General features: G+C 54.4%; 7 protein-coding genes across 7 annotated transcripts; 2 read left to right on the forward strand and 5 right to left on the reverse strand.

The window, feature by feature from the left end:
* Positions 1-706: 706 nt before the first annotated feature.
* On the reverse strand, positions 707-2,922 carry CCMA1212_005720 (Dihydroxyacetone synthase; the record flags this gene model as incomplete). Its single annotated transcript, XM_073702967.1, has 2 exons — positions 707-1,579; positions 1,642-2,922. The coding sequence occupies 2 exons, from the start codon at positions 2,920-2,922 to the stop codon at positions 707-709; spliced, it is 2,154 nt and encodes a 717-aa protein (XP_073558139.1).
* A 444-nt stretch (positions 2,923-3,366) lies between these two features.
* On the forward strand, positions 3,367-4,838 carry CCMA1212_005721 (L-arabinitol 4-dehydrogenase; the record flags this gene model as incomplete). The annotated part of the gene is made up of 5 exons (XM_073702968.1): positions 3,367-3,560; positions 3,617-3,744; positions 3,814-3,973; positions 4,035-4,545; positions 4,620-4,838. The coding sequence occupies 5 exons, from the start codon at positions 3,367-3,369 to the stop codon at positions 4,836-4,838; spliced, it is 1,212 nt and encodes a 403-aa protein (XP_073558140.1).
* CCMA1212_005722 (uncharacterized protein) lies at positions 3,798-4,142 on the reverse strand (the record flags this gene model as incomplete). Its single annotated transcript, XM_073702969.1, has 1 exon — positions 3,798-4,142. One exon carries the CDS (start codon positions 4,140-4,142, stop codon positions 3,798-3,800), a length of 345 nt encoding a protein of 114 aa, XP_073558137.1.
* Positions 4,839-5,586: 748 nt separating the features above from the next.
* CCMA1212_005723 (Nitrogen assimilation transcription factor nirA) lies at positions 5,587-7,964 on the forward strand (the record flags this gene model as incomplete). The annotated part of the gene is made up of 5 exons (XM_073702970.1): positions 5,587-5,751; positions 5,834-6,553; positions 6,631-6,944; positions 7,021-7,359; positions 7,421-7,964. The coding sequence occupies 5 exons, from the start codon at positions 5,587-5,589 to the stop codon at positions 7,962-7,964; spliced, it is 2,082 nt and encodes a 693-aa protein (XP_073558138.1).
* Positions 7,965-8,213: 249 nt separating this feature from the next.
* Positions 8,214-9,922, reverse strand: CCMA1212_005724 (uncharacterized protein; the record flags this gene model as incomplete). The annotated part of the gene is made up of 2 exons (XM_073702971.1): positions 8,214-8,779; positions 8,851-9,922. 2 exons carry the CDS (start codon positions 9,920-9,922, stop codon positions 8,214-8,216), a joined length of 1,638 nt encoding a protein of 545 aa, XP_073558136.1.
* A 1,084-nt stretch (positions 9,923-11,006) lies between these two features.
* CCMA1212_005725 (Two-component system protein A) lies at positions 11,007-13,484 on the reverse strand (the record flags this gene model as incomplete). Its single annotated transcript, XM_073702972.1, has 1 exon — positions 11,007-13,484. The coding sequence occupies one exon, from the start codon at positions 13,482-13,484 to the stop codon at positions 11,007-11,009; it is 2,478 nt and encodes an 825-aa protein (XP_073558186.1).
* A 2,332-nt stretch (positions 13,485-15,816) lies between these two features.
* On the reverse strand, positions 15,817-17,783 carry CCMA1212_005726 (Putative dehydratase IlvD1; the record flags this gene model as incomplete). The annotated part of the gene is made up of 3 exons (XM_073702973.1): positions 15,817-17,016; positions 17,070-17,281; positions 17,348-17,783. The coding sequence occupies 3 exons, from the start codon at positions 17,781-17,783 to the stop codon at positions 15,817-15,819; spliced, it is 1,848 nt and encodes a 615-aa protein (XP_073558134.1).
* Between the last annotated feature and the right edge of the window lie 930 nt (positions 17,784-18,713).

The raw sequence follows: 18,713 nt of genomic DNA on the forward strand, positions 1-18,713 counted from the left end.
AGCAATTATTGCCTCGCTAGACTAGTCTGCCGTACGCACTTCGGTCCAGCCTGGGGGAATGTATCCATCTAGATGAAGCCAAAGTCTACAATATTTGGGGGCGCTTACACACACCAAAAACGGCAACCCGGCAATGCATTCGGTATCAAGCCGAGCCACTACAGAATGCAACCATATTCCCCCCCGATGACGATTGACGAGCTATTTCAAGCGTTCTCGCACTCTCAGCATGTGTCATAAATAGCAAAGCAGCAAGACGGATCGGTGATGCAGCAAAAAATATCCCATAAAATAACTCTCCTCAAATTCAGACTATGGAAGGCGCCAAGAGGAATAATTACCCATGGGTAAAACGAGGCAAACTCTCGTACACACGGCTTCCAACTTGCGTGACCAATGATGGAACAATAACTAGAGATTGGCAAAGGACCTGCAGGTCACGGCTTTGACACGTGAAGTTTTGAATGAGATTACAGGGTTGGTTTGGGTTGCGATTCAATGATCCGGGTGTATATTTGAACGAAAGCTATCCAGAATTTCGCCTAGAATTAATGACCTTGTCAATACCTGGCGGTGACGGCATTTCACAGACATCTAATAGAAGCTCCCAATGACCACTTAGACAGCGATGGCGGTTTCAATACTTGGGTAGGTAAATCGGATCAGCTACTATGAGATGTCCTTTGAGCTATTGAGCTACACCTACCTACAGATCAACAAACTCTCGCTTCAGCAACTCATTCTGACGAATCCTCTCCAAATACCCCAACACCTTGGAAACAATGCTATCCACGTCGAACCCAAAATACTTGTACGCCTCAGGACCCGGGAGGCTGTGTCCAAATCGCCTCACGCTTATGCCCGCATCGGCATATCTCTCCCAGCCATTCGGTGCATATGGCTCTACCACAACCGCTGGAGTCCCTTGGTGTCTCCGCAGGATGCCCCTCTTATACTCCAAAGGCTGGCCCTCGAACAACCTCTGACATGGGAAACTGACGACTCTGCAGCGAACGCCATTCTGTTCCAGCAGCAAGGTGGCCGCGTCCAGAACATGTGACAATTCTGCGCCAACGCCAATGAGGGTCAGCTGAGCGTCATCGTCCTCCTGAATCACATACGCCCCTCTTGCAACACCCTCCCGTCGGGTCTGTTTCAACTGCGGCACCTTATGCCTCGAAGTTGATATGATAGAAGACACACCCTCGGCTTCAACAGCAGCAATCCAAGCACCAGCCGTCTCTTCACTATCCGCAGGACGGAAATACAACAAGTTGGGCATCGCTCGAAACAGCGCTGCAAGTTCAATGGGCTGATGGGTCGGTCCGTCTTCGCCCATCCCAATTGTATCGTGGGTCGCTGCGTGAATCACCTTGAGGCGCTGAAGGGCACCCATCCGCACGGCTGGCGCTGCGTAGAGGTAGAACATGAAGAAGGAGCTCGTGACGGGGATGAAGGTTCCCGGAGAAAAGGCCGCTATGCCGTTGGAGATGGCGCACATGGCATGTTCGCGGACGCCGTAGTGGATATATCGGCCTGCGTAGGAGCCGTTGATGCCGCATGTTGTGCGAAGATCAGGCTGTTCATGCTGTTAGTAAAGGAGGGCAGGGAGAAGGCTTGGAATAGTAGAGGCTCGCTTACATGTTGAAAGTCTTCTTTGCCCTCCCAGGCCATGTGCACAGATGGCGAGAGATCTGCTGTTCCCACCATGAACGATTTGATCTCCTTGGCCAGAGGATTGATCATCAGCCCAGATGATGCCCTCGTCGCCAATGGCTTATTAGAGATACTCTCGGGTCTGGGTAAAAGACTCTTCCAATCAGACGGTAGTTTTCCATCCACTCGGAGCCGGAACTCTTCAGCAAGCGGTGGATGAGCATCTGCATATCTTTCCACCAGATCATTCCACCGTGAAACAATCTGCTCTCCGCGACTGGGAAGATCCGAGAAGAACTGGCGGACTTGATCTCCGACGACAAAATATTCGTCTTCATCGAAGCCATACGCGCGCTTCATCCGTTTGACATCGTCAGCACCGAAGGCAGCTCCGTGAGCCTCCGCCTGTCCCGCAACAGCGCTGTCCAGCCCGATGATTGTTCTGACATTGATGAATGTCGGCTTGTCTGTCGAAGACTTCGCTCTTTCCAGTGCCGCTACGATGCCATCTACGTCGTAGGATCCGTCTTCAACGTCAATGACATCCCAGCCGCACGCTCGCATTTTCGCGTTGACGTCCTCGGTGTTGGTCAGATCGACTGAGCCGTCGCAAGTGATCTGGTTGTTGTCGTATATCACAGTCAGATTGTTCAACCTAAGATGCCCTGCGAAGGATATTGCCTCCAGTGCCACGCCCTCTTGCAGACAAGCATCGCCAACCATACACCATGTATGGTTCGACACAACTTCGTATCCGGGCCGATTATACGTCGCCGCGAGATTCTTGGTAGCCATGGCCAGCCCAACAGCGTTGGCAACTCCCTGTCCCAGAGGGCCGGTAGTCACCTCAATGCCTTCAATCTCGATCTCCGGGTGGCCAGGACAGATAGAATCCCAGCGGTTCGAGTGATATGACTTGAGTTGTTCCATCGTCATGTCACGGTATCCCGTCAGATGCAGAAAGGCGTAGTGAAAGAGGCACGTGTGGCCATTGGACAATACGAATCGGTCTCGGTTGAAGAAGTTTGACTCTAAAGGTGCGTAGCTCATCACGTATTTCCACAGGGCAATTCCAATGGCGGCCATGCCGATGGCGCCGCCTGGATGACCGCCGTTGAATTGCTGGCAGAGATCGCTGATGAGGAGGCGGAACGTTTTGAGGACCAGATCGTGCTCTTTCGCTCGTTGGATGTCATCATCTTGCCGATTGGATGGAGCTGGCTTTGCTGGAGAAGGTGTCTTGCTGGATAGGATTCCGGGAGCCATTTCGTTGGGTTGGTGAGATAGAGAAGAGAATTATGCAGTGGAGGTGCGTCGACTTCACTGAGACTGTCAGAATCCAACGAGCTTCTATAAAATGGATTCTAACTGAAATACATGTTACACGCATTGCCAACGTTTGGTCTACAACTTTCGCAGATATAGGCTAATAGAGGATCTTCTATCCGCTTTGAGGAAGCCGTGAGGGTTGCCGAATCAGGAAGTTTTAACCACCTCTTGAAGCCCGATCACTTGAGCCCCTCCTCCGGAACCCATCAAGGCTGTGTGCTCTTCTTCTCATGATCGAGGCCAATAGATTTCTACTTAAACCTATCCGAGGGTATACTACTTTACAATTGGGAGCATATGTGCTGACCTACCACTGGCCATCTGGTTACCCCCAAAACTCTGCTGCCGAGCTCTTGTCGATTGCCTTGAACATTCCCAACCATGGTCTCAACAGCCACCCTCAGCGGCAATGTTTCCAAAGCTCCAGATCTCACGAATCATGCTATCCAGACTCCACGGCCCAATCCGTCACTACAAGCAACAGCCGACCACAAGCTGAAGCTGGTCGAAGCACCAGTTCTCAGACCAGAGCGCGGTGAAGTCTTGTTGCATATCAAAACCACTGGAATCTGCGGGTGAGTGCCGAGGCTCCAGACAAATGCGATCCAGCTACCAACTGACAGAACTTAAGATCGGATGTTCATTTCTGGAAGTCTGGGAGAATTGGCTCGCTCGTCTTTGAAGGAGACTGTATCCTGGGGCATGAAGCAGCCGGCGTTGTGCTAAAGTGCGGAGAGGGGGTGACAAACCTCAAACCTGGTGGGTTGCTGAAAGAAAAGCCAAAATGATATATTTCGTGAGCTCTGGTTTACTCATATGTATGGATAGGCGACAGAGTGGCCATCGAGCCCGGCGTCCCTTGCGGAGAATGCTTCCTCTGCGTGGACGGCCGGTACAATCTCTGCGAAGACGTCAAGTTCTCCGGCGTCTACCCATATCCAGGCACCATCCAGCGATACAAAACCCATCCAGCCAAATGGCTTCACAAGTAGGTCACCGAACATTGGCACTGAAAGGTTTCCATCCACGGCGCTCACGTCATGCTGCAGGCTTCCGAGCAACATCTCATTCGCCGAGGGCGCCCTCCTCGAGCCTCTGAGCGTCGTCATCCACGGCATCCGAACCGCTGGCCTCAATCTCGGTTGCGGAACCGTCATATGTGGTGCCGGCCCAATTGGCCTCATTGCCTTGGCTGCCGCAAGAGCATCTGGCGTTCACCCGATCGTCATCACAGATATTGAGCCCAAGAGGCTGCAGTTTGCCAGGGAGTTTGTTCCCTCATGTCGGACCTACCAGGTTGATCCTTCTCTCGGCGGCGAGGAGAATGGGCGCAGAATAAGACAACTGTTCCGGAATGCTGATGCTGACGTCTTGCAAGACGGTAAAGAAGAGGTCCTGGAGGAGTATTTCGCGCCACGGACGGTTCTCGAGTGCACTGGCGTGGAAAGCAGCGTGTGTACCGCGGCTTTTGCAGTGCGACGGGGAGGCACCATTTGTGTTATCGGAGTTGGGAAATCGATCATGAATAACTTGCCCTTTATGCACATTTCTCTGGCCGAGGTAAGCAATAAGCTCGGGTTACAAACCTTGGATATGAAAGACTCGGTTTGCTGATGAGTTGATGAGTTCAACAGATTGAGCTCAAGTTCATCAACAGATACCGTGATACCTGGCCGGCGGGAATAGCATGCCTGAGCGGAGAGATCCTCGATTTGCAGCCTCTTGTTACCCATGCCTTTCCCCTAGAGGACGCAATTGAAGCCCTGCATCTGGCAGCTGATGCTCGAAATGGGAGCATCAAGATTCAGATTGTAGACCAAGCTGACGAGGATGTGCAGGGATGGAACGCATAATATGAGACACGAGTACATAGACTATGAGTTTGGAGCAGGAGTGCATATCCTCCTTCACTCTGGAATCGCCAGAGATTCGCCTTGGCCACTCGTGAAAATCAATGGGAACTCTGTTGAGCGTGCTGTGCAACCACAGACGCAAGCGATACATCTTCCATGATCCCACGACATGCGTTGTAATACCATTACACCACCACCCTGCATACAAGGATACAATACGACAAGAAGTTGGACAAAAACTTGGAATCTCGCGCCAACCCATGGATGTTCCAGGCCCTGGTGAGCCTGTTGTGCCTTCAGCTTGTATGCGAGATGGCACACAGTATGAGACCGGGCATATGCCTGCTCCACAGCGCGGAGGCCTTTCCGACGGCTATGAAGCCAATCCGGTGGCTGGTTGGCTGGGATTCTCCTCCCTGCAGCAAGGACCGGCGCAACCATGCAGCAAAAATGTAGGCATGCAAATGGATTTGTGTGCTGGCCAACAAGACGCAGTTGAGGGGCTGTGGGATCTTTCCGTGTCTCTGACCACGGCTCAGGGGAAAAAAATAAGAAGACGACGAGAAGATGCGCCGTTGACCTCCCCAGCTCTGTGGAATGAAAATCAAAGCAGGCCCAGACGTCTCTCTAGTGTATTCACACGGCCTGACATCAGCTTCGGCCAGGACAACACTGGATGGATTGTCCCCTGGAGCCTCGAACACTTGAGCTCCCATGATACCCAGAAGCCAGGATATTCGAAAGCCATATGCCTAACCGATCCTCTCAAGCAAAGGGCCGGCCGCTGCGCCGTGTCTTGCCGGCTCCCGCCCAACAAGCCCCGGTGGCAGCGGCTTCCGCTCCTTCGGCGTCGTCGAGGCGGAACGCGATGGTGCCAGCAGCTTGCCAGGCGTGCCGCAAGCACAAGACAAAGGTTTCCCTCTCTAGCTGCTCCAGCCCCATTCCGTCTCTTCCGTGCCTTTCAGCTACAATGTACTAAATCAGCTCCTCGACAGTGCTCCGGCGAGCGGCCGAGCTGCGCCCGCTGCGTCCACCGCCGAACCGAATGCCTCTACACGACCCAGCCCGGTGAAACAACGTCTCAGGCCCTCAAACGGGGTTACCGGGACCTGCGCGAGCGCACGACCGTCCACGAGGAGCTGATTGAGCTGCTGCGGAACCTGTCCGACCGCGAGGCCGAGCACGTCTTCAAGAGAATCAGAGACGGCGCCGACGTCAACACGATCCTCAACCTCGTCCGGGCGGGCAACCTGCTGCTGCAGATGGCCGTCGCGCCCGAGACGCGGTTCCGATACGAGTTTCCATACCGGTCCGAGATGCCGGACTACTGCATTGAGAACAACCCGTATCTGGACTCGATCATCTGGGGCGCGGCGTCGTTGTATGGGCAGGGCAGGCAGCCTGCTGCGCTGGCTGCTGCTTCTGCTGCTGGGCCGGCTGGTGATTTCGGTACGCAGGGATATGAGAGCATCTACCTGAAGCCGTTCCATGCGGCCGAGGTCGTTGATCCGCGGTTGACTGATGCCAAGATCTCGTCTTGGACGTCTGTTAGCAGCGACGACGGGCTCATGCGGGAGCTGCTCAGGGTGTTTCTGCGGTGCGAGTACATGTTCACGTCGGCGTTCCAGAAGGACTACTTCCTGGACGACCTGGTGGCCGGACGAGATGAGTTTTGCTCTTCGTTGCTCGTCAATGTTGTTCTCGCTTATGCTTGCGTACGATGGCCCCCAACTGATTTATCCTTCCCACCGACTACAAGGACACTTTGATGTGCTAATGAAAGCTCGCATAGGTCTGTTTCCCAGGCCTGACGAACCGCGCCGAGTACTGGAACCCTGACACGCTCGTGTATCGCTTCCTGGCCGAGGCAAAGCGCATATGGGAGCTGGAATACAGCCAAGCATGCATCACCACGATACAGGCCGGGATCCTCTTCAGCGTCTTCCACAACCTCTGCGGGCTGGACGAGATTGGCCAGCCTTACCGGCTTCAGGCCATAGAGCTGGCTCGGGAGATCCGTCTTTTCGACAGTACTGTGGGAGGGCGCAGCGACAGGATGAAGAAGAGCATGGCGTTTATGGCATGGACCTTGTTTGACTGGGAATCGTGAGTAATCTCGACGTGTTCAAACCCCCCCCCCCCCCCCCATCTCAACTCAACTAATGATTCTGCGTACATGTAGCCTTGTTGGCTTCTCCTTTGCGTTTTCTCCGTTGATCAAGGAGCCACCAAGTTGGACACTGCCGGATGCCTCGAAAGAGCCGCAATTCTACGGGGAGGTATGGCTCAAGTATCCCTTGAGCCAGAGCCTTTCGCCGTCGTACTTTGGCCACATCTTTCGCGCGAAATCTCAGTTCCGGGTCATCATGCATGACTTTTCCATGGCAGCGTATTCAGAGGGCTCGCAGGTGACGGTGGATAAGGCGTACGAGCTTCGTCAGAGACTGAAGAGCTGGTGCGAAGGCTTGCCTGGCCCGTTGCAGCCGAGGACAATCGTGCTCCCTGCACACTTGCAATTACAGTAGGCAACTCAAAAACAGTTCCGTTCCTTGTCAACATGGAGTCGCTAACACAAGCAACAGCACCTACTACCACTACCTAATCATCACCATCTTCGAACCCCTCCTCGACACAAAAACCTATCGAGAACCCTCCCCCAAGGACATCGTCGCCGAGTCCAACCGCCATCTCCAAACCCTCATCCGCCTCTACTATCTCCGCCACGGCTACGACGCCATGGACCTCTTCCTCGTCGTGCCCCTCATGCTCGCCGCCTCCGAATGCCTCGAGGCCATTGACGAGGGCACTACGGGCCGGGACCTCGAGGTCTTGCGCTCCACGCTCATCCTGGTGGCAAAGGGGCTCTACAACCAGCGCCGCAACCACTACCTGGCCGAGGCGCTGTTCCGGGTCATCCGGGGCCGCATGCGCCCGTCCGAAGTCGCACTGCTGAAGGACACGATGTGCCTTGACGAAGGGGAGTGGGATGAGAGGCGGGACATGGTGCAGGCTGTGAGGAGTCAGTGGCCGGTGAGCGTGGTGAAGAAGAAGGAGGACTTGGGATCGCACATCTTGACGAACCTTGTGGAGAGCTATGGGCATTTGAATGTGGAGGATCATATGTGACGAGCTCCTCAGCCTGGAGCCAGCTATCGATCACCGTGTTTGGTTATGGAGCCGAATCGGCTCATGCTTGCCTTTTGTTGTTTGCAGATTGTTGTTTGCAGGGAAGTTGTGGCGTTGTCTTGCTTTTCTGCGGTGATGGGAGTTGCTATTCTGATATGTGTAGGATACCTTCGCAGCCCGGATGATAATCATGAATATATTAATGTCTTGAAGAGAATCCTCATCGCCTCCAACAGGCAGGATTCTTCTCTACTGCACGTGCTCCTTCTCCTCCGCCTTGGGAATCCGAACCATCGTAATCGTAATCAAAACCCCCAGCAAAGCAGAAGCAAGTCCAAACCACCAAATAGCCCGCATCCCCTCCAATCCCACCTCCCCATCCGGCAGCATCTCGACCCTGATGCCAATCGACCCAGCCACAGACGTGACAATCGCCAGCGTCAAGTTCTGCACCGTGACCAACAAGCTCCCCGCAGAGCCCTGATACGACCTCGGCACGCTCGAAGTGATGAAGATTGTCGCCGCGGCGAAGCTCAAGTCGGGCCCGAAACTTGCGAGCGCCACGCCCGGCATTGACAGGGCCCAGTATGACGAGCTTGGGGTTTGCGGGAGGAAGAAGACGGGTCCGAGGCCGAAGCATATCATGCTGATGGCTAGGATCCAGTGGCCGGGGACGACGTGGAGGGTTTTGGAAACGAGCCATGCTGCGAGGACGCCGACGATGCCGTTGGGGAGGATGTATAATGCTGCTGTGAGGGGGGATGCGTTTTGGTAACGGAGCCAGAACTGTATGGCGTAGAATTGCCAGGCACCAGCTATTACATCGTTCGGTAGATGTCAGAAAATCGGTGCAAGCAAAAGCGCAGGAAACATTAGGAGAACTCACTATACGCTCCAAATCCAAACACATACGACACCAAGACCGCAACAAACCCCGGCGTCCTCCAAAGCCCACTGGGTACAAGCGGCCTCTTCACCCTCCTCTCCACGAGATAAAACCCAACGAGCATCAACAGCCCCAGAATCACAGAAACATACGTATACGCACTCCACTGCACCGCAGCCCCCTGCGTAAGCCCAAACAAGACCAGCCCGCACCCCAACGACGCAAGCAAAGCACCCATATAGTCAAACTGCTTCACCGACGGCCTTTCCCCAGACGAACTGTCCGCCGCAGGACGCAGATCCGGAATCGTAAAGTACGCCGCCACGGCACACGCCGCGAGGAATATCGCCGTCGTGCCGAATATCCAGGGGAGGTGCTTGCTGAGGAGCCCGCCCTGGACGCACCCTATCCAGTATCCGAAGGGAGCTCCCGCAGCCATCATCGAGAAGACGCGTGTCTTGCGGATCCCGGGATTGTACACGCGGCCGAGAATGCTCATCGACGCCGACACCAGGACGCCCACCGCAAGGCCCTGCATCGCCCTCGCCACGAAGAAGAGCACCTTGAGTTTCGGAGAGACGGCCGCGGCAGTGATGCCGTTCCAGATGGCTTCCCATAGAAAGGCCCCAACCATGAGCGGCTTCGGAGGAGCGAGGTCGGCCAGCGGACCGAAGACGATGACGGAGAGGCCGCTTGCTAGCGCAGAGGACCCGATGAGCCAGGGGGTCTGCGCGGGGAGCATGCCCAGCGCTTCGCGGAAGACGAATTGCGTGACGGAGACTTGGCCCATGGTTAGAGAGAAGAGTAGTTGGCCGGCGGTGCAGACGAGGACGAAGATGATTTCGGAGAGGAGGTTGGCGAGCTCCGGGGGGATGCCTTGGGACATTGGGTGGGCGGGAGTGCCTTGTTCTTCTGGGAGGCCGGCGGGCGGGGTGTCATCATTTTGTCTGATGTTGATGTTGCTTAGTTGTATGGCTTGCTGGATCTGGGGATTTTCGGGGTTGGAGGAGGTCGTTGAGGTCTCTATGTGAGCTTCTGGGGGCAGAAGAAGGGTTGTGTGTGTGATGGACATGGCGATTGCTAACTTGGTGTTTTCTCCCAAAGCTGTTTAAGGAGGAGTTTGCTCACGTCGAGATTAGTAGAACAAGGCACCTATTAAATCCGGGCCAGGTTTTGATGTATCAAGACAGAGGGATTGGCTTTGAAAAGAATTGAAGTGCCAAGACAGCGTGAGTACTCGCACCCATGTAAGCCACAGACCTTCACAGCATCAGATCATACTTGCGTCTCGACGGCATATTGACAAGCAAGCGAGTTCCGCAGCTAACCGTGGACAGAAAACGGTGGGCTGGCAGCGTTCGTTACGGCTGCGTCAACTGCGAAGCTCTTGAATTAGCCAAAATTGATGCAGACGTGTATTTGTAATGAGAGTTACACGAGAAACATTGGTCAATCTACGGTCGTATAGAGAACCATCTCCTATAGACGCCGCTTGAGTCTTGACGATTCGCACGCCTGTATGTTCTTATCCATTGAAAATGATGCAGAGGATGGCGAACTTTGTAGAATCAAAGTACATTAAACATGACTGTAACAATGTAGCCCTCCCTATATGGACATGAATGGTCCAGCGGCTCTACCGCCGAACAGATCCCTGGTGGAACAAGCATACAATTCAAGCGAATTTCCCCAGGATAACCAAAGGTGCTATACCACTTGGCTTAGAATATCCCTCCCTAAATTGCAGAAGAAATGACTTGCGTGAGCTTTCAATTCCTTCCCAAAACCCCTCCCGAATCGGCTTCTAGCCCCACGATCACCGCTGTTGCGTCCATACCAAGATGGACGGCACAAATGCGATCCTATATGTTGGTCGGTACCCAGTTGCCGACGAATTGCCTCCATAGCCTTGAACAGCTCATCTTGTTTCGAGACTGATCAGGCCAGCAAATGGCTTCCTTGTAAGACAGACCCTGTATCTTTCTTTCTATTCCCCTCAGCCCAATTCAATGACTCGCGATGGCCGTGATAGCATGGCCAAATCATGGCAAAGCGATGCTGTAAAAGAAGAGAATTGGCTGGACATGGGATGAGCAGGACTCCTGAGAAATGATGGAACATCATGTATAACTTGTCGGAGCTGCAGCCCCCGTCCGTCAAGATGGACCGTTGGTGGCGCTGCTCGACCACTCGGGCGAGTCTAACCATGTGAGCAGCTTCTGCAATAGCTTGTTGATGTTGACCGGCTTCGAGATGTAATCATCCATGCCCTTTTCTAGACAAGTCTCGCTGTCTCCCCTCAGGGCATACGCGGTCATGGCGATGATTGGTATCGGCACCCCAAAGGTCCGGATCTTCCTCGTCGCCTCGAATCCGTCCATGACGGGCATGCTAATGTCCATGAGAACCAAGTCGTAGGTGTTGGGTGAAGCTCGCAATGTCGAGACGGCCTCTGCTCCGTTGGCGGCAATGGTGGTGTTCTGGAAGCCAAGAGACTTGAGGATGCGAGCCAGCACCTTCTGGTTGACAAGATTATCCTCGGCCGCGAGGATTCGCTTTCGCGGCGCCAGCTCCTTGATCCGCTTCATCATGCGCTCCTTTTCTGCTTCCTGGCGGGACTTTTCACTGTCGCGCTCGGCCTTGTAAGGGGCATCGAGCTGGTTGAGGCTATTGGCAATCTTCTTGAGCTTGACGGTGAACCAGAAGACGCTGCCGCTGCGCTCGCGATTCGGTCGGTAGCCCATCTGGCCACCCAGCAGCTCGGCCAGCGACTTGGCTATGGACAGCCCCAGGCCCGTTCCCTGGTACCGCTTCTTGGTGGGCTTCTCGAGCTGGGTAAAGGGCTTGAAGAGGTTCTGCACGGCATCCTCGGGCACGCCGATGCCGCTGTCGGTGACCTCGGTCAGGATCGTGTAGCACGTGTCGTCCTGGCCCGTCACCGAGGCGGCAACCTGCACGGATCCGGCCTCGGTGAACTTGACGGCGTTGTCGATGATGTTCTGGAAGATCTGGCGGTAGCGCAGCGGATCGCCCTGGGCGGACTTGGGCAGGTCGGGCGAGAGGAGCAGCTTGATGTAGACGCCGGGCAGCAGCGTCATCTGGACGTTGCGGACGACGGAGGTGATGATGCTGGCGACGCCGACCAGGTCCGTGTTGACGGAGAAGTTGCCCGAGGCCAGCTTGGAGTAGTCGAGGATGCCGTTGATGACCTGCAGCAGCACCTGGCCCGACTCGGAGATGATGTTGGCCGTGTCGCGCTGGTCGTCGGTCAGGGCCGTGTCGAGCAGCAGCGAGCAGGCCGACAGCATGCCGTGCATCGGGGTCCGGATCTCGTGGCTCATGTTGGCCAGGAAGTCGTTCTTGAGCTTGGCGCTCTCCTCGTACGCCGCCACCAGCCGCAGCTCGGCCTCGCGGCGCTCCGTCAGGTCGCGCGTCACCTTGCCGAAGCCGACGTGGACGCCGTTGCGGTAGATGGCCGTGATGGTCACGTTGGCCCAGAAGCGGCTGCCGTCCTTGCGATATCGCCAGCCCTCGTCCTGCACGCGGCCCTCGCGCAGGCACACGATGAGCTCGTGCTCCGGCTTGCCCGCGTCCAGGTCCTCGCGGCCGTAGAAGTTGGAGAAGTGCCGCCCGATAATGTCCTCCTTCTTGTAGCCCTTGAGCAGCTCGGCGCCCGTGTTCCAGGTGGCCACGTAGCCGCGAGTGTCGAGCAGGAAGATGGCGTAGTCCTTGACCGTCTGGATCAGCAGGCGGAAGACCTCGTCGACGGACAGCGCGTGCTGGATGACCTCGCCGCGCGTCTCGGCCGTCCCGGGCTCGATCTCGTCCCACTCCAGCACCAGCGACAGCAGCGTGTCGCCGCGGAAGATGGGGATGATGCGGGCCGAGTACGAGACGCCCTGCGCCGCGTAGGCGGCATGGCACAGGTTGTACTTGCGCGAGGCCACAGCCACCTCGATGGCGGCCGCCAGCGGGATGCGGTCGAAGCGCTCGAGCGGCGAGCCGCCGTACAGCGTGGCGAAGAGGTCCTTGCCCAGGAACTCGTCGGGGCTGCACTTCCACGCGTCGACGACGCCTTGGGAGACTCGTAGGATGTGGAACGAGGGCGAGACGACGAGGGTGGGCACGGGCGAGAGGTCGAGGAGGTCGGCGACGTCGAAGGAGGTGGATGATGGGTCTGCGCTGGTCGGCGTTGTTGTGCTGGTGGCTGCGTCGGCTGTCGTCGCCGTCGTCGTCGTTTCATTTCTTCTGCTGTCATCGCCGTCATTGCTGCCGTTGCTGTTGGCTCCCTCTCCCGCAACACTCATAGCATCACTGCCGCCGACGCCGTCCATGCTCATCATGCTGGCGCTCAGGCTCGTATCTAGGCTGCCGCCGCTCAAGGCCATCATGCTGGTAGCGTTGCAAGTGTCCTTGTCCTGGTCCTTGGCACCACCACTCCGGCTGCTGCTGCTGCTGCTGCTGCTGCTGTCGCTGTTGCTGTTGCTGTTGCTGTTGCTGTTGCCGTGCGCGTCCGAGTCTCGGCGCCCCTGGCTGGCCTCGTGCTCGTCGTGCTGGCTGCTGTAGTGGCTGGACGCTCCCGCGCCCTGAGAAATCATGCTGTCGCCGCCTGGCCCGTCATCACGAGCGCCCATTTCGCACTCGCTGAAGAGAACTGCTGGTGGCCATCAAGAGGAGCATGCCCCATGTCTAGTGCCTGGATAGTGCGGGTGTTGAGACAAGGTCAAGCCAAGGTCAAGCAAGGCACATGCACACCAACACCCACACACCAACTCCGTCCGTCTCCATCCCACTTCTGCCAGAGCCTATGAGACACTACCCAGTGCTCCGTAGGACTACAAAAGAACTAATCTCCGTAGTTTTCTCCTTGTCTACCGAACTACATAGCCATGACGTAACGACTTCGGAAGTTCTCCTCCGCACGGCTTCTGCTTAAAATGCCCTCCTCCTCCTCTTCTCCTTGGATCGAGGTATCTTCCCTCATCCGTCACCGTGGCCCCGAGGCGTCGTGCCGTTGGCAGGCTTTTTTTCCCGCGCCTGCACTGCTACTATCTTTAGTAGGGACGGTAGATCCTCGCGGAACCCTCTCGTCTCTTCTCTCCTCGCCCTCCTCTCGCGTTTACCGAGCACAGACGGGGCCTCCGGAATTGCAAGCCCTGCCTACACGGGAGATCACCATTCGTGCTGCCAGGCTCCTTCTCCACTCTTCCACCCGTTTGGCGTCGAGCAATTAATGCAAACGTGGCTTAGCCGGTCAGAAAAACCGTTCCGGGTGGCACAAACAGAAACGATTGTCGATGAGGGGGAGCCGCCATCCGCGGAGGCCTGGGCTAGTCTCTATCTCTATTGTCCTATCCCTGGCAACTCAGCCTAGATCTCCGAGGACGGCCAGGCACACGAATGTGCCGATGACTATCCGGAGGGGCTTGAGGATCCTATCCTACCTAAAAGAAAAGAGAGAGAGAGAAAGAGAGAGACAAAGAGAGAGAGAGAGAGAGAGAGAGAGAGAGAGAGAGAGAGAGAAAAGACAGACGCCTGGGTGGTGACATTTGGATTAGCTCATCCCGGACAAAGAGCCAAGGCTATCGTGGCTGAAAGGTAAGGTCTTCTTCATTCGTCGGATGTCCGTTCCTAGTAGATCGCAAGCCGCTGCAGAACTGCAGTGTGACGACACTGCACGAGGTTGCATGGTTGTGATACCTGCCTGACTCGGTACCTACCTTACAAAGGCCACTACTCCGGAATCCGGAAAAGCCCGGCAGATCATTCAATCTTCCTGCGAAGCATCATGACGGACGACATACGACAGAAACTATCCGCCTTGTAGATTTTCCGTCATCTCCAAAGGGCACATTATGTTGCCATCTCTGCTTTAAAATGCCGGAGCTATGAGTACCTCGACTTTCCTGCTCCGATCCCGGACATGTTGATGCAGCATGATAATACCAAGTAATTCATACGAAGGGCGAGTTCTCACTGAGTAGAGTTGAAAAAGCCTTCAAACTTCTAGGTGGAATTGAGGCGTGACAACTAGTATGGCTCGAGCGAGCGATGAACCTTAATGAACCGGCTGAGCGCTTGTTAACATTGATTGCCCTATTCGCCCTTTAACAAGCGCAGCAACTGATAGGACATATCTGCCATATCATGCCGGCTTCAAATTTCTAAGCGGTAATGGTGGTATATTCACCCCATCCATTATTACCCAGGCAGCCAATGTCAAAACTTGAACAGCTATAAACAGACAGTGTCACTGGTTTAATATAGTCTCCGAGCAGTCTCCTAGTACCCGTGCTCTTCAATACCAGTCCTACTACCCCGTATGTAAAGCCATGAATCATGGGGTGGCCCATTGCAACCGCCGAGCATCTAGCCCAGGCTTCTTGTAAACAAACGACAATCAACTATACTATACCACCAAAACTTCGTAATCATCCGCTCTTCAACCCCAGGAATTCCGGTGATAGGATGTCTTTCTTACGGATCTGACGGACGCGGACATGCAAATTGTCTGTCAGCATATGAACCCTTGTCTAATCCCGTCTTCAATACGCACTCACTGCTATATCACCCGAGCCCGAATTCCTTGAAACGTCCATGTGATTACCCTTCGTATTCTCGTAGACCAACTATCTGTAGGATAGGCAGAACCATGCCAACCCCCTTTCTCAACCCAATCCATGTATTTAATGACCAAATATAGTCGATGATTGACCAGATCTCATCTAGGAGTCTCCAACATCATATTCCTCTACCTCACTCTATCAATAAACACACATTTTCCTATTCGAATATAATGAACGACCATGGTAACTCGCCATTATAGGCGCAGATGTCGTTCGCATACACATCGCGCTGGGCCTCTAACACCAGAACATACCCTTTACCATCACTACAGAGAGCTTGGTTTAGCTGTAATTGTTTGCCACTCATCATGTTTGTCTAGGCAATGTATGAAGAAAGCCATCATGCCGTCCCATTAGCAGTCAAGAAATCAAAATCCACGCCATCCTGAGCCTGCATCACACTCCTCTCATACAGCCCCCTATATCCACGCGCCGGCCGCCTCCTCGTCTCTGCAGGTCCTCGCCCATCCAGCCGACCCTCCAATCTATCTTTCCTCTCCGCAACTCTCCTTCTAATTTCAGCCTCATCAAGCTCCGCCTCCAGCCTCCGCCTCTCCACGTCACAGCAAATAATATCCCCATCCCTCACAACCGCAAAAACACTTTCCGGCAACGCAGCTTCAGGCGAGATATGCAAGACGATGCTTCCTCCTGCAGTGCCTGACATGCGTCCGTCTGAGAGGCGCAACATGTCTTTGACTCCGCGAGCTGCGAGTTTGCGCGGGATGGGTATCAGTCCTGCCTCTGGCATCCCTGGACTTGAGAAGCCAATGGGGCCAATGCCCTGTAGTATCAAGACGCTGTTCTCATCGACATCAAGATCTGGATCATCGATGCGTTTGGCAAGGTCTTCGGGGCCGGCGAATATCACGGCGCGGCCTCGGTGATTGAGAAGGTGTCGGTATTTGCTGGCACTGGCCTTTATAACAGCCCCGTGGGGAGCAATGTTTCCATATAAGACTACGAGGCTCGAAGACGGATACAAAGGATTGTCCAGCGGTCGAATGATTTGAGAAGTAAACGGAAACGGGCGAAAGCTCTCCTCATCCAGAGCCTCACCCAAGGTCTTGCCCGTTATCGTCAGGGCATCCAGCTTGAGAAGTGGCCTCAAAACATTGAAAAGGGCAGGGATGCCCCCTGCATTATGCAAGTCTGTCATGTAATTATCGCCGCTGGGCTTGAGATCGACAATCAACGGCGTCTTCCTTCCAATCTCGTCTATTGTTCGTAGGGTGATTTTGCCGTATACTTCAGGATGCCGGTTTGCAATGGCGAGGAGATGCACGATGCCATTGGTAGAGCCTCCGATCGCTTGAAGCACAGTAATGGCGTTGTGGAAAGATGCTTCAGAGAGAATGGACTGCGGAGTGCGTTTATGCTTGGCTGCTGCAATAGCATTTGCACCCGTTTGTTCGGCTATCCTCAGTCGAGCGCTTGATACAGCCGGAGCAGTTGCACCGCCTCGAAGTGGAATGAGCCCAAGAGCTGCAGTCAGGCAGGCAATTGTGCTTGCAGTGCCCATGACGCCACAAGTTCCGGCCTATGCATGTGGTGTAAGTCAAGTTTCGCCCCCAGAAGTGACACACGTCTTACCGTCGGAGCAAGCTCCTCGTTCAAGGCTGAGATATCCTCGATGTCGATCTCGGTTGCCCGGAAAGCCGCCCAGTTGTTGCGGCAGTCTGTACAGGCTCCAATGCGGCCGCCTCTGAAGCTCCCCGGCATCATTGGCCCCGTAATCAGAGGCAATATGGGCTTGTTGGCGGATATTCCGCCCATGAGCTGAGCCGGAACCGTCTTGTCGCATCCTGGCTCACGACATCACATCAGTCAACTTCATGATTGAGACGATATCATGTGAAATAAAAGCTCACCACCAATGACAATACACGCATCCACCGGTTGCGCCTTGATCATCTCCTCTGTATCCATGCTCATGAGATTCCTCAAAAACATGCTCGTCGGCGAAGAAAACGACTCATGAACACTAATCGTCGGGAACTCAATCGCCAGCCCGCCGTTGAGCTGGACGCCCCTCTTTGCCGCCTCAATGAGCTGCGGGACGTTGCCGTGACAGGGATTGAAGCCCGAGTACGTGTTGATGATGCCGATGATGGGCCTTGAAAGCGCGTCTTCGCTGTACCCCAGGGCTTTGATAAAGACCTTGCGGAGGAAGAGGGAGAAGTGAGGGTCGCCGTAGTTGGGGAGGCCTTGTCTCATGCCGACTGCGTGGTGAATTGGGCGAGAGAGATCATAGTCGGCTCTGGGATCTGGCGTGCTACCGTCTGTGGCATCATCTTGGCTTTCCATGTTGCAGTGTCTTCAGTATGTGAAGTTCGTGTGGTGTTTGTATGAAGCAGTTTTTGGTGGTTTGCGTTTGGTGATTGCGTGATCTTGCACCAGATGCCTGTTGGCAGGGATCAGCTGTGGGCTGTGGAGGGGTTGATTGTCATCGCGGATATGTTTCCGGCTTCAGATCTTAGCCGTCGTCTTGACGGCGATCTTCATTTCTGCTGATCTAAATCTTATCTCACCTCAGGAGGACAACTGTTTCTTGCTGAAGAGCGTAGCATGTCACAGCAGCGCCAAAATACAGCAGCAGAATGTTACCATTTTGTCTACCCAAACTACGAGTCTCTTGTGTTGTGATGCCAAGCGAGTGAGCGAGATTCAACTACAAGAGAAGCTGATTCCAGTATCAACAAGGAACATAGCAAACCACAGTCTATAGTTGTAATAAATGAAATGGCAGTCTAATCATTTTTTTCATCTCATATCAACTTGCTCTCCCATTGTAAGCCACTGCCCAGAGCTACCTTGACTTCCAGCATCTCTAGCCTTCGCCCGACTGCATCCCAGATCAACCAATATATCGATCGACGACGGATCGAATCACGACTCAATCTCATCACTCCAGATCAAAGACCAGGGGTAAGATATCTCGATCGAGTAAGTATCTGCTGTGGCTCCCGGCCATGTTTCTCTTAGTCACAACTTCTGAGACCGGCGCATTCCGTGATGGGGCCGAAGCACGGCGAAAAAAAATCTTACCCTGGCCTTATCACTTGTGATATGTCTTTATAGTCAAGATTTTCTTCCAATTCGTGTTGAATTTTCAAATTGGCGTATAGCCACAAATGTGTAAAAGTATTCACCTTCAATTATGATATAGTGAAGTGTGATGGAGTTTTCTAGAAACATCAAGTAACAAAGCAAGCACAGCGTTCCCATCTTCATCCC

This window comes from Trichoderma ghanense (genome assembly GCF_004382785.1).
Source record: "Trichoderma ghanense strain CCMA-1212 chromosome Unknown scaffold_6, whole genome shotgun sequence".
Lineage (NCBI taxonomy): Eukaryota > Fungi > Ascomycota > Sordariomycetes > Hypocreales > Hypocreaceae > Trichoderma > Trichoderma ghanense.